The sequence below is a fragment of the Rissa tridactyla genome, chromosome 7, assembly GCF_028500815.1.
Source record: "Rissa tridactyla isolate bRisTri1 chromosome 7, bRisTri1.patW.cur.20221130, whole genome shotgun sequence".
In the NCBI taxonomy this organism is placed as follows: Eukaryota; Metazoa; Chordata; class Aves; order Charadriiformes; family Laridae; genus Rissa; species Rissa tridactyla.
The window spans coordinates 55,950,662-55,965,415 of record NC_071472.1 but is presented as its reverse complement, the minus strand read 5'-3'; the positions used below and the strand labels follow the sequence as shown (position 1 = coordinate 55,965,415).

The window sequence follows — 14,754 nt, the reverse complement described above, 5'->3', positions numbered from 1 at the left end:
TGTCTTGAGTTTTAGTCAAAAATGTCTTGGGGAGAGACAGGGAAGGAAACGGAAAAAAAAAAAAAAAAAGAGAGAGAGAGAGGGAGAGAGAAATCAGATCACAATTAATTCATCTGACTGCCAAAGTAGGGCTCCTTCCTACAGCAACAAGAAAACGACATGTATTCAACAGTATCAGAGCATTTAAACCGAGGGTTGGTTAGTCATGAAGCTTTCTGTATGCAGAAGAGTTACCGAAGCCTAACTTTAGAAGGCAACCCAAAAGAGTTTCTTAAGTCAGCGGCAATTCAAATCCCGTGCTTTACAAATCCCACTGCAAAGTGACTGGGATGAGGATTTAAACGGCATCCAACGGACACTATTTCACTGCCAGAATCTTATCAACATGCAAAAGCTTCCTTCTTCATTCTCATGTAATGACACATCTTCTGACCACACTTCGATCATCACAGAAGATGCGTACATACTTCACAGCCAGACACCAGACCGACCTTTGCTGCCGTCTCCCTCTTCAACTGTTCTTCAAGAGTGTTTTTTGTTTCCTGCAGACTCTCCAGCTGCTGCAGGTTTTCCTGCGAAGAACTTTCCAACTATATTATAATAATAAAAAAAAGTATTAACTAAAATTCCTAACGTTTCAATTTCTCACAGTCCCTCCATACAGGAAGTATAGCCTAAGTGTCTTTCCCGGGACTCAGAAATACACCTAATAATGTCTCCTAGCGACACAGAAAACATCTAAATAACTTCTCTTTCTCTCTAGTTATTTCTTTTTGGAGCTGGAGAGAAGTGGCCAAGCCTGATATTTAGGTTATTATTAGGTAGCTTAATATTAGTTAGGAATTAGTTAACCCAATATTTGTGTTAGACTAATAAAGAGACAAAACACCTTTTAAGCAACAGAACGATGGGCGCGTCCCAGTCCTATGCTGGCACCAACACAGCTATTCTGTCCTTCAACGTGCCAGGCGCGACCTCTGAAACGGCCGCAGAGCCACCGGGGCGCAGTTACACCACAGTGCATCGACATTCTTGGCTGATACCAAGAGTTGCGATAGACTGAGAGTGTCCGGTACAGCGTCGGTGCCTCCAGTAAGACAATTTGTGTTGATGCACGGACTGGTGTTCCTTCTTACAGAAATGAATAGTTATCTATGCAAATAAGCCAGCCCTGCAGCATCCCACAAGCCCATTGAGATGAGGGAACAATAACGTTACGTGTTCCAGAATTCTCTCCTTAGTTCAGCTCCTTCCCTCCCAGTACCAGGCATACTGAACATCATACAAAAATATATCTGAAGTGTTACTGACACCTCAGAGGCAGATGGGAAAAAAGTTCATTTTCTCTGCTATGAAGAGGTTGACGTCAAAGACAGCAACACAATGTCACCGATAGAACTAGCAGAAAAAAAAATAATCCTACTCTCTTCATTTAAAAAAAAAAAAACAAAACCAAAAATCCCATAGTGAAAGGGCTCCTTACCTGTTCCTTTTCCACTTTTATTCTTTCCAGTTCAGCTTTTAAACTAGAAATGGAAGCTGAAAAACAAGAATATTAAAGCTTAAATGCAAAAAAAACCACAGGAAACTGGACATACGCTGTTTACTTCTGTTAATATGTAAAGGAGAATTAAGCATGTGCTACATCAAAGGTACCTCAAAGGTAAGAAAATAATTGTACTGTTGTTTTCAGCTGCACAGCTTTGGTGTATCTGCTATCAAAAATGGACAGTATTTAAAATTAAAATAGTCTACGTATCACAAAATCAAGTCTTCACTATTTTGAGACTGTTTTACCCCTGCTCACCTATTTCCTCTTTGCAATTCTCTATTTCCAGCTGTAGAGTTTCTTCTATGTTTTCTTTCAAATATTGTTCAGCTTGAATCTGTTCTTTTAAGAACAAAATCTCCGCCTTAAGTTTCTCCTCAAGGTGATCTGCTGCTGTCCGCACACTAATTATGTCTTCACGGTATTTTAAAATCAGCTCACGGAGCTCCTGAATCAATGGTTAGCAAAGATTTGTATTATGATCTCCAGACACACACAGCACCGTATTTATCAGCATACGAGCCAACGACAAAGTTACGCCACCCCGAGGTTTGTCCCACCACAGCAGATCTTGCACCCAGCAAGGTATTAAAAGAAAACGGCAGTTTGCTTGGCCATAGTAAGCGAAGAACCTGTAAAGATTCCTGTCTCCGCAGGCTTATGACCCTCTCCCCCTGCCCTTCACCCCACACAATCTTTTAAGCTTGACGTGCTTGAGCATAAGGGAGTGGCCAGGAAAAGGATGACAAGGCTTATCATTATCCAAGGCTCAGGATTATTACTGGTCTTAATGCCTGCACAGAAACTAAAGCCGCTGACTAAGCTTAATTTATTGAATCAATACCTACACTGGAGCCACAGGGACTGAACGCTTGTGCGCCCAGTTGCAAAACACAGCTTAAACTAGCTGAACTGGGATAAACCCACGCTCCACTGACAACAGAGGAGCCGTCAGGCCGTAGTTAACTCATTTAATTATTATCTATCCATACCCTGAAGTGTGCTCATGGCGCAGTGGGATCAGACCGCTGATTTTGTACGTCACAGACTTAAAGGGTTAAAATCCAGATTACTGTGCACTGTGAGTCAGCTTTTTGATGAAGAAGATTCTTCCAGCAAGATCTAATCACAAGCATTATTTGCGTTAATGACTTTAAAATGTTTTACCTCTGCTGCTTCTGGGAGAATGAAATCTTCGGCTTGCTGTAAAGACACATGCAAGCTGTGTTTTCCTTGAAGACTTTCATTATCTTTTTGCAGTCTCACCAACTCTTCCGAAACCTGCTCCCTTGACTGTGTCAGGACAGCCTCCAATATAAAGAAAAGCATAAATTCTCACTCAGGGTCACGCTCAGATCTTTTCTGATCTGAATTTACTGTCCCTGCTTTCAAAGCTCTGGTGAATTGATATTCTTTGTGAAGAAGGGAAACAAAATGTTTGTGTGGATCAACATGATCAATTCTCTCTCGCCTGGTCTATGCACCAGAAATCAAGGCAAGGTTAATCTCAACGGTACAGACAGGCAGGAGGAAGCAAGTGATAAATGCAGCATTGTTAAGTCTCCCAGTTTTCTTCCGTATTTACCCAGTAGGTAGCTGTGCTCATGGAGGGGGAGGCGGGGGGGTGAAATCACATGTGGTTTCAGGAACAGGCGGCGATGTTTAATAAAATCACCTAACAACTCAGCTGTACCATCAGGTTCTTCCAAAACCTTAAACATTCATCCTGAAACTTGCAGTGGTAGGCATCTATCTGCCTCCCACTGTCTTTTGAGAAAAACATCGAAACAGCTAATCCCTTGTGAAGAAAAAGGATTAAGAAAACATAGTTTTTCTTGCATTACAAAAGAAAAAAATCCAGCGATTTTTTCTGAGAGGAATGATCGCTTTGGTAGCGGAGAACAGGGACTTGAACTCTGACAGAGGCTGCCCTTTGCATTACAGGTGGGCAGACGAAAAGCATATTTGGATCAATACATTTTCTGAATCTCCTGCATCTCCATTAGACGTGCTTTCACGGAGAACACCAAACAGAACATTTCCGAAAGCAACGCCCCAACGTCCTACAGACAATCCCAGACACTAGAACTGCAATACTGGGATTCACGAGAACGAATGCTCTTAGTCCCTGCGATGCTGTGCGAGGCAGGAAAAAAGAAACCTGATTCTAAAATAGAAGGGAATGAATTGCTCTAAGGAAGTTAGACTTTGTTCTGCCCCAGAAAATAAGGTTCTATTCCTGTTCTCTGGCTTAATTCCTACAAGATGGTCAAAATAGTTTTTTTAAAAAAAAAAAACCGAGTTCCCATACATACCTCTTTGTGGGTTAGGGCTGGTATTTTAAGTCTGACCTGTAAAAACATTGAGCATTCATGGCTAAAACTCAATAAAATACTCACTAGTGATGGTTCGTGTGATGAATCCTAAAAAGTTGTGTTAAGAAAAATCTATTCTGTCTTCAGATCTGAGGTGAAATAAGATACTAAATGGGCAGGGAATGTACATAATGGATAAGGGAGAAAAGAAGTTGACTAGTGATCTCCATATTAATTAATACGCATACATACAGAAAGTATGACAGACCGACCCTACGAACCGTTGCAGGTCCAGCACTTGCCATCAGAGCCCATTTGGTCAGTAACTTTACGTGTTAAGATGCCCAGCTCGCTCTAGCCAAGCTTGGCCGGGCAGCAAGACAAAGCCTTTGGCACACACGCACCGAGCTCCAAAGGTCAGACAAACAGTTGGTGTTCGAGCGATCTCTGGCCTTAAGCTCTCTTACCATTTGCTCCTGGACGCTTCTTCTTGCCTGGGAAAATGCCTGCTGCAGCTCGCCGAGGAAGTTCTCCGACTTCTGACATTTAGCCATAAGCAAAGAGATCTTTAAAAAAGAAAACCCACACAAGGACATAAAGCATGAAACAGATTTTGAAGAAGAAATAACCACTGAAGTTCTCTTGCCTGTTATCATTACTAACATACACTCTGAAATTTCAAACTATTCCACTAAAGTTTATTTTGTTAATTCCTTACTCAGTAAAGCAGTAATGCAGTTCAGTCAGTAAGAAGAGATGCTGTTCTTCAATACCAACAATATACTTATATTCTATTTACCAAACTCTAAACAACAAATAAACAGTTAATTCTAATCAAACTTGAATGTAAGCCAGTTCAGAGACGCTGAAGGGAAACTACAGAGCTACTACCTAAGTTTTCAGCATTTTCTTTAAGGTAACTTTTGGTACCTTTCTCTGAAAGCATAGATCTTCAAAAGCTTTACCATTAAGTTATTCTACAACACCACATGCTTAACAGTCAGATTAAGCATTACTTAATTAAGAGCACCCTGGTACAGCCAAAAGAAAGAATGTATAAACACATTTCTGTCATCTGAGAGACTTTGCCTAATGACGACTGTTTCTTTAATAAGAAAAAAAATACTGGGTGGGATGGCAGAGAGAAAGTCTTCCAGCTCAAGTGAAGTAAATTCAATGTCTTGTACACAGCATTTACCTCAAATTGTAATCTTTTACAGGCCAAAGAAGATGACTTTTTTTTTTTTTTTAAAGCTGTGACTACCACACATTCTATTTGGTTCCATTGTTCCGGGAGAGTTATGTACATGTCTCAGACTGAAAAATCTTTTCAGTACGCTATTTTTTTTACAGAAGTTTAGTACACATTTTGGACCAACTAGTGTTACTGCCTGCTCAGATACTCAGGAACTGTATGTCTTCACCACAAGTCCCTTAACTGGGTGTCAAGTATCGATGAGAGCAAGCGGTATGAATAGTACCACTCTTCGGCCAAGGACAGCGACCAAGAACACTGGGCTACTTTCGAATGTTTGGGTGATTTCATACACAGGTCACTTCAAAACTTTAAACACTACTCAAATCCCAGTTATCATATCTGTAATGGATTTCAAGATTTGAGATAAAACTTTAGGGCCAAAAGTGGATAACATGGTATTGGAGACATGTCAGACTTCTCTAGAAACTGTGGCAGACTCAGGTGGAGCATAACTAACCCTAGAAATTCTCATTTTTGTTGCTTCTACAACAGGTAGTCCATCCGTATCTAACAGAAGACAAGGGTTCTTATTACATACTTTTGAATAACATTTCATTATTCCTACCATCTTGATGAGAAAATGCTTGTACCTGATTAGAGGAGTCCTCAGCGCTTTGTTTCATGTAATCCTCCAATTCCTGTTTATCTTTCGTTGTCTTTTCCAGCTGGTCATTAGCCTGTCTCAGCATCACCTGCAGCTTTTTCACCTGTGTTGTTACAACAAAATAATACAGTTTTCCACTCTTTTGGGGAGTATTTACTTCCTGAACACAAACATAACCCACCCCATCGCACCCCAGACCACAAAACAGAGTCCTCCAAACCCTGTGCAGCCCAGAAGTGCCTTTGCTGTTCTTCCAAAACAGCCCGCATCACAGATTATACCTATAAGGAAACATGGAACACCAAACCGCACTGGACCTTCGCCATGCAATGACTTCAATCACTCCTTTCAAAGCGGAATGTGACTCATGCCTTCTGTACCCATCTGAAAACCGTTCTTCAGTATATGGCAGGAAACAAACATCCTCCAATAATTTACAGTCATTTTATGCTGGTAGGAGGAGGTCCTCTAATTTTCCCTTTGCTGTTAACAATTCATGCAGTATGAACGGTAATAGAATTCAATGCATGAAAGGCATTTTAGAATATAAATTATGAAAGATACTGACTTCATCATGAGCAAAATACTTTTTATAGAACAGTGCCTTTACTGCATGGTCTTACAGCACCGGATGAGGTGGTTCTCCAGAGTGAATCCCTAAGAAATAGGTACACGTGGTGCTCATGGTCACACAACAGTAACAAAACAGGCTATGTCAATAAAATGTCAGAAGTTATCCAGATTTTAAGCATGCTGATATTGTTCAATTAAAACCAATGAATAAACCAGCAGACGGTTCACTGTTGCAACCTTAGTAGTACGAACAACTACAGAAGTCTTGCTAAAGCTTGAAGAGAAATCCCACCTGGTCTCTTGTCTCAGCCTCCTGAATCTGGATACCTTGCAACTGCTTCTCATAATTCGAGCACATATCACAGCGTCTACCCAGCTTGTTCCCTGCATTCTGCACCTGGAGAACACAGAGTTATCACCTGCCATAAAGGCCATAAAATTCTTCAAGGAATGCAGGAGCGCTACGTACTCGCAGGTGTGTTGTGTGATCACAAAATATTAGGGATAAAAGACAGCAGCAGAATCACGCAATGGCAAGATTAAGTTGCTCTACAAGTAAAGGATAATGTACATCAGCTGCAGGATACCAGCTTTTTCTGGCACAAGTCCCACTATCAGCACAAAAGTAATACGCCATGACATGTAAGAGTTTATCAAGTCAGTCAGTGTGTCCTTTTGAAATATATTGCTTAATTACCTGTATAGAAACAGACATCTCAGAGAAAAGCTTGCATGAAAAAATGCTACCGTCTGTTGCAATTATGTTATACTACAAATCACATTATAAACACAATACTTCAGTCTTTGGTTTTTTGTTTTGGGATGGGTTTTTTTTTTGGTGTGTGTGTGTTTGGGGGTGTTTTGTTTTGATTTAAATCAACATAAGCCAATTAAAAAGCAAGTCACTTAATCAGGTCAGGACTTCCTTCAATCTTTTTCTTCTCGTAGCCGAGCTTTGAATATTTTTCAATGGCACATACTAATTTTGTTCTACAACAGTCATCAAGCTTTGTTTACTTTTTAATACCCTCCTCCAGTATTGCTCAGTATCAGAGACTGAATAACCAGCTAAAAGAACAATTGGGAAAGAATAAAGTAAAAGTCAGACAGATTTTTAAAAAAGAAAATAAAAAAAAACAAAGAGGAGGGGGAAAAAAAAAGCCTTGGGATGTGCAGCAGGGAAACAAAGAGTAAACCAGCTGCCATTTTGAAATTGCAATGGGTCTGGCCAGGGGGACAAATGGAAGTATTATCAAAGCTGCAAGCTAGGTTTGAGCTGAAAATTTGTATTCGCTGCTTCATGTCCCACCCACACAGAGAGGCATTCGCATACCCTGCCTTTACTCCTGCCTCCAGAAACACGTGGGAAGCAGTGCAGTTCTTTTCTGAATTCTAAGAAACGGTTGGAGTAAAATTTCATCCAAATGTCAACAGGGCAAGGAAATTCTCAAGAGTAGAGGATTTAAGTCAGCTCTGAGATCATGACATGGTAATTTCTCCAGATCTTACAAATAAGTAGCAACACACAAAACAGCAACTTTACAATAGGTTTGGAGAGACCTCCTAAGTCATGATTTGCAGATAAGCTGAATTTCAACAAGTTGAGGAAAGAAAATATCACTAGTTCTTCACTTCACCTGTCCTCTGCCTGGCCTCTCCTCTTGCACTGCATTCTTACCTTCCTTTCTTCTACCCCTATTTTGGCTTCCTTTTCACCCATTATGGATTGTATCCCCTCCCCCCGCTCCTTCTTCCCCGTAAAGCGTTGCTCCTTGGCCTCTCTTCTTCTGAAAGAGTAACCACAGGAGCACCACAATACTCCCCTTTTCAAGCAATAAACCAAATGCCAGCTTTGAACTGGCATCATATAAAGCTGCTGAAAAACTGACAGGCAGAACACCCAGAAGCAACGATTTCCCTGGTCACCCATACCGAAACTGGCAAGCGTTACATCTAATCTGCCACTTGTCGCTAGCTGAAATTGGTTTCTGATGAGGCAAGTCCCCAGCAATTTTCTGAGGCTTCCTTTGTGGTAGCTTTGTGTGTTTTGCATATCTTGGCTGCTCACTTCTAAATTGCACTCCATGCAGAATCCTCAGTAAAACTCTGGCGTACAAACCAACACTGTTAGCTCTGCTCCTTTTGTTAATCTTTGCGCTTTCCTAGTCACCCCCAGTTGCACTGTAACGTCCTTTCCTTAGTTTCCCGTTTTCTCCTTTTCTTTGAGTTCTCCCATCATTTTTCACCCCCTCATGTATTTACGAGATCAACAGCTACCTCTGCCAGACCCTCCCCTAAGTGCAAAACCATCCTGTATTTAGTAAAGCTGACTCTCCCACGATGGAGTCAGGCAATACGGTTTGCATCAGCTGTGCTTTACCTACGGAAGTATTCCAAGGGAGAAAAGTGAACAGCTGCATATGATGCTACCCATTTCCTTTGGTGCCTGACTCCGTATAAAGTAAATTAGGAAGAGCTGTCACCCAGCAGACAGCCCACAACGTGCCGGCAGCGGTCAGAGCAGAGGCACACAGTGGGTACTCACCTCCTTCTGCAGCAGGTTCCACTCCGTCTCGCTAACCAAGCGGTAACCGCTAGGAGACACATAAGCGCTTTCTACCCCTTGTGTAACACTGGAAAGAAGCGAAGCAGTCTCTTCTTGCTCTGGTGTCATTGCTTTGATTGCTTTTTCCTGATCTTTGGTTAACATGAACCCACTTGGCATTTGCAGAGACCCAAGGGAAGCTGTATCAAAGTTCTCGGACACTGAATCTGCTCCAACAAGTGGTCCAAAATCCGACTCATCCAGGTTCCCAGCAGATTTTGCTTTGTTGTTGTATCCTAAAGCTTTGGACTGTAAAGATCCAGATGTTCCCAGACTGTCTGTTGACTGCGCTCTCCGTAGTCCATCTTTAAACATATCGTTATCCGATTTATTGAAAGATTCGCCAGAAGAAAGAAGCAAGTCTGCATCCAATGAATGGACTGAACCATGGGTGCTATTTACTTGCACCTGGAATTGAAAAAAAAAAAAAAAGGGGAAGAAAAAAATTATATACTCCGTTCTAGAAGCATGGTACAAAAGGAATGCTGGCCACTAGTTATCAGATATGGTAAAGGTAAGTTTAAGTTGGCTTTGGCAAGAACATCTGACCACTAAGCTTAACACGGCAGAGAAAAGGATAGAGAACTGAAATATACCAGCTAGAATTAAAAAGACAAAACAAACAAACAAGCAAAAGAAGTCTTCTCTTAACAGAATGCTTTTGTAAGAATCTGTCTTCCTGCCAGACAAGCAAGGACACAGTCACCTTACATCTTCCAACGTTTGAAACAAGATGCTTCTTCCACTGGAGAGATACTTGCAATATCACTTCTAGAACTATAATCTACACAACGGAAGGCAAATACTCCACTTCCACAAGTAAATTCAGAAGTCTTTCATAAACCAAAAAATTCTACATTAACATAAAAATAAATGGAGGAAGATATACTTGAAATCTAACTCTGCACTGACAAGTGAATATTCTTCTTCTGTTTCTTTCTTCTGCTTTGAGTGTCTGACAAAATACTGTCTAAGAAACAAATATTTTCTTTAAAATATTATTTGTACATAAAATAAAATGAAAAGGGAAAAGGCTGTGCTTAAACACAAAGACATCCTAGGGAATGCCAATACCAAAAGCCACACCAACTGTCCTGTGACGTGTATAAGGCACATTAAGTCTCTTGATCTATTTTTATTTATTTGTAGCAGTTAAAAAGAGAGCAGTAATGCTTTATTTAAAAAGCATATGACCGCTTTCAAAATACCTTCCAATATACTATGCACTTCTGGTTTGCCATTAGACATGCAAGGCAAGTATCACTGAAAACAAGCCTCTCGAGAAAAAATATCATTTCTGAAATAGGTCCAGCACAGACTAGCAGGCAGCTGGGACCTCCATATAGGTGTTTATAACTTATAACAATATATTATGTATTACTGGTTTTATGACTGTGGTAAATGCCTTGTTTTAAGCATTTTTAGGCATATTTACATTTATTTTAATACGTGCATATATATGAGTTTAAGTTCATAACAAAGAGTCAAGAGAATACGGCCTTACATAAAACTGCATCTTCAGACAACAACCATTTGGTGATACAGTTCATAAATCGTTTGTTTGTATTGCAAACTGCTCAACAGAGAAGAGCTCAGAAGTCAAATTATGACAAGTTATGAGACATGACTGATAATACGATACATTACCACTTGTAAAACACATTCTGTACAGCTAAAAAAGGTCATAAATAGCAACAAAAACCCAAATCCATACGCAAAATCAAAACCACTCTGGAAACTATACCCTTACTCAAAATGTAAAGTTTTCCATTATGTATAATTCCTAGAATTAGATAAATACTGTGGTTAAGGGTCTAAAGAGTATCCTGGGAACCGATATTAAAGAAAATATCGGAAGACAAAACTTTTGTTTGCCATAAATAGGTCTCACTTGCATACCTGGATACAGAAGTGTTAGTATACAACACAGGATTTGAAATAGAAAAAGTTGTAGCCTTACCGTAGGATAAAGCGTAGAACCAATCTAAGCTACATTTACACATTACGATTCTGAACACCTCTCTGCACTCTGAACTGTTACCCATCGTTGATAAGAATAAAAAGCAGACTCTAGAAGTATATATGCCCCCTCCCCCCAAAAAAAAAGAAAATAAAACAGCCAAAATACCAGTTGACACTGTAAATTGCCAAGTCTCAAAGCTTACATAAGCTTCTATAGCCCAAACTTGGTTTGTTTTAATTAATTTGTCTCTGTTTTGACTTACAAAACTGAAATGGAGCCTGTCAGATGATCAGCTAAACAAGCGAAATGTAGCGGGAAAGGATAAGTAATTGCCCATTTTGATATTGTTTACAAGTTCCAATCTATGTGCTCACTGGACTTTGTTTCTTCACAAGTGAAAAGCTCAGGCAAATTTCAAATACAATTTCAGCTTGTCCCAGTGTGCGGCTATCCACACCACCCAAAAGGCTTGCTAACTTATAACATCCAGCGATATAATTTTTTTCTGGCTGCTATAATTACTAATAGAGCTCGAGCAGCTCCTGTAAAAACTTGGTGCTGAGCCCCAGCTACTGGCTTGGCAAACTTATTCTTGGTTGCTGAACAGATGTGGCCAGAAACCTCTACTTGCACCGTTGGGTGTAGCTTAATACATACAGACACACACGTCGTGCTGTTTTGTATGGGCTAAGCAACCGGCTAACTTCACCATCAGCGATCTCACACTTGTCTCACCAGTGGAAGTTTAGTACAGAGTTCAACAAGTACATCAGCAAAGTAGCTACAGCACACTTGCTGAATTTTCCGATATAATTGGTCTAATTCTCAACATTTAGGTGTGTTAGAATGTGGTTACAGATCCCAAGAGTATTTAACAGCAGTTAACACCCAGAAAGCAAGAACTAAATTACAGTTTTTAACAGCACCTCTCAAAGGAATGTGAAATATTGTCTTCCAATCTTTATTAGAATTTACATATTCAAGTGCAACTCTGAAGATTTTTCATTGCTTAATAAGAATTATAAGCTACAGAGAATAAAAGGCACTAAGTTTGCATTTGTATTTATAATCAACACCCCGAGGAACGCGCGAGTGCTCAAAGCTGCTTTGAACTATCCAATTGCTTTACCTCTTCATTAGAGAGCTGGGCGAGGGTTTCCTCTTGGGCTAGAGAACACGAAGCTTTCGTTTCATCATCTGAATCTTTTTGCTTCTGCTCCTTTCTCTTGCTAAGCCTTTGCTGATCATCTTCTTCCTAGAAATTGGTGGTGGATAGAGAACATAGATAAGGGGGATTCGATTTTGCTGCAGCAGTCACGACATTAGCTGTCATGATAAACAAAGGTGGCACTGGAAAAGATTATTTTGGTTAAAACCCCAGTATTTATCGCGTAAGGATTCTTTTGGTTAAAAATCACTGGCTACTGGATGGAACCTGATAGCATACTTGCATCGCTAAGGGCCCCATTAACAGCCATTCTACAAGCATTAAAACCAAATGTGAAAATAAGAAGTGACCTGATCACTCTAAACACTGGAATATAACTTATGGAAAAAGAATCAAAAGAAAGACATACTAGAATACTAAGTCATAAAGTGTGAACATAATCACTTGCATACGCTAATTTAAAATGAAGTTCTTAATTTATGCCTAAACTAGGCATTGTATTGGAAAAACTTAGAAAGAAGTGAAACTTGCTTCTTAACATCCTTAACCCAGATGTTTTGTGTCATAGATTACTGTTTCTTCCTCTAATATTATCCTCTGAATATTATTACCTTTTCACTCAACAATATTTGCAACATTACTTTTAAAGTTACTATATACATTAATCTTAAAATATTCACACAAATGTGGAGTTTTTGTTATACATGTCAGCTGTCATTCAAATGGAGAATTTCTATTAAAACTGTCAGCTATAATTTTTTGAAATAGTAACACACTTAAATAACTTGTCTCCAACATGTGATTTCCATACCTGTTATAACACATTAAACCTACAGTACTTAAAAAAAAAAGGCAGGGGTGGGAGAGAGAGGGAAGAAAAAACAAAAAAAAAAAAAAAAAGAAAGAGGAAAGCAGCAAGTAACCTGATCCTTTTTTTTCAGTTCTTCAACTTGTCGGAGCTGCTCAGAGGTCAGAACAATTTCCATACGTTGCATGTCCCTCATCAGCAGACGCTGAGACTCCAAGAACTGGTCGTTGGCTTTTTGCCATGTGTGTTTCAACTGGTTGTGCTGCTGTCGCTCTTGCTCTAAGAGATGGCAGACTATTCAAAAATAGAAAGAGCCATTCTGAACCAGAATTTTTTTAACGTCTTTTCCAAAGAGAAGCATTTTCATGAATAAAAGTAATTATTGTTCTAATCAAGAACAGTCAGGCTTTGTTCAACAACTATTTAGGATGAAATAAGACATCTTCTTAATTCCCAAACTTGGCTTGTGATTAGGGATGTATTACTGACAGTTTAACATTTCCCAATTAGAAGACTAACGCCTTAACTTCATTCATGAATTCTAATAGCTTTTTTTTTTTTTTTTAATTGCTGGTTTCAAAAAGACTGTCTTCTACGCCCCTGTTTATTTCAACAGAAGGTTCCATTTTTCATTCCTCAGCAGTGATTCTGCGCTGTACCGGCATGCCTGTACATTTACACATCCATTCCACTACCAGGCATTCCGAAGTGACATACCTCAGAGATATATCGATACACTATGGAAAAAATGCTCATAATTGCACACAAATAAAAGACAGCAGTAAAATCGCTTCAGTAAGAAGGAAACTTGCAATACTATAAGAACTTAGCAGAATTTCAACAGCATCCCTCGAGAGAATGAATGGCTCTGTTGTTGTTCTCTGTCATAAAAGAACTCCACATTCAACCCTTCTGTCAACATTTCAAGGGCTTTCACATTTAAAAGTGCCCCAATTTCTTTAAATCCAATTCAAATAAGAAATCAGAAAGGGAGAAACGGCTGTGTTGGTTTTTACATCTTAGCGTAAGAGAGTCAATAGGATTATTATTAAATAGGTACCTTCATGAAGTTCTTTCCGCAACTTCTCTGCATCTTCTTGCAAGACTGATTTTTGCGTGTTGAGAACAGCCACATACATCTCTAAGTCTGTCCGACATGACTTCTCGGCTTCCAAATAATGGTTCAGTTCTTTAACCTGAATAAAAAGAAGGAAATCCACCGTCTCAGTGGAGGAATGCTCTCAGGCATTTCCTCTTTCTTAGAAGTTACAGTGTCGCCTGTTTGGCTAACATACAGGTGCTGAAGTCAAGTTTATTTCCAGAAATCACAAATACTCAAATATAAGTGTGCAATTTGTATTTATTTCTGAATCTGTATTTATTTCTGAATACATTACTCATTAAAATTCTGCTAAATCAAACATACCAGTATATTTATAGAGTTGCCACAGTTGGATCACAGCAGCAGTGGCACTGAGCACAGAGGTGGTAAGGAGGCTAAGAACAGCAAACAAGGAAGCAATCCTTTAATTAGCATTGATAAGCCAACAACTAAGTTCTGCATTTGGTTTTGGGTTTCCTACTCCAAAGAAGATGAGGAGACGGACGGTTCAAAATAGCACAGTAACAGTAGTCAGAAAACATGACTATGAGGCGAGCTTGAACTAAACCAGGGATGGTAAGACTAAGAAGAGAGAAGACTGGGGGACAGACAAGAAGAAAAACATTCAAACCCATTAAAGGTTGCTGCAAAAAGAAAGGAAAATATGTTCATGGAGGATGGGATGTAAAGCAATTACAGCAAGAAAGACTGAAGAAGCAGATTAGGATTCTTTTTTCTTCTTGTTTTTTAAATAGCAAAGCTAACAAAGAACTGGAACGAACATCCTGCAGAGCTTGGGTACCAAGTCT

The 14,754-nt window shown here is 39.6% G+C and overlaps 1 protein-coding gene across 3 annotated transcripts in view; it reads right to left on the bottom strand.

Annotated features, from left to right (window-relative positions):
• Positions 1 to 14,754, bottom strand: part of RABEP1 (rabaptin, RAB GTPase binding effector protein 1) — a 49,220-nt gene that overhangs the window by 3,264 nt on the left and 31,202 nt on the right. Inside the window, exons 6-16 of one of the 3 annotated variants that reach the window (XM_054209258.1) lie at positions 13,904 to 14,039; positions 12,959 to 13,137; positions 11,997 to 12,122; positions 8,845 to 9,312; positions 6,592 to 6,696; positions 5,713 to 5,829; positions 4,332 to 4,430; positions 2,717 to 2,857; positions 1,808 to 1,997; positions 1,484 to 1,539; positions 492 to 590 (exon numbers count right to left, since the gene is read on the bottom strand). In XM_054209258.1, the coding sequence (XP_054065233.1) occupies positions 492 to 590; positions 1,484 to 1,539; positions 1,808 to 1,997; positions 2,717 to 2,857; positions 4,332 to 4,430; positions 5,713 to 5,829; positions 6,592 to 6,696; positions 8,845 to 9,312; positions 11,997 to 12,122; positions 12,959 to 13,137; positions 13,904 to 14,039 (1,716 nt within the window). The other 2 variants (XM_054209259.1, XM_054209260.1) reach the window with 2 other exon arrangements.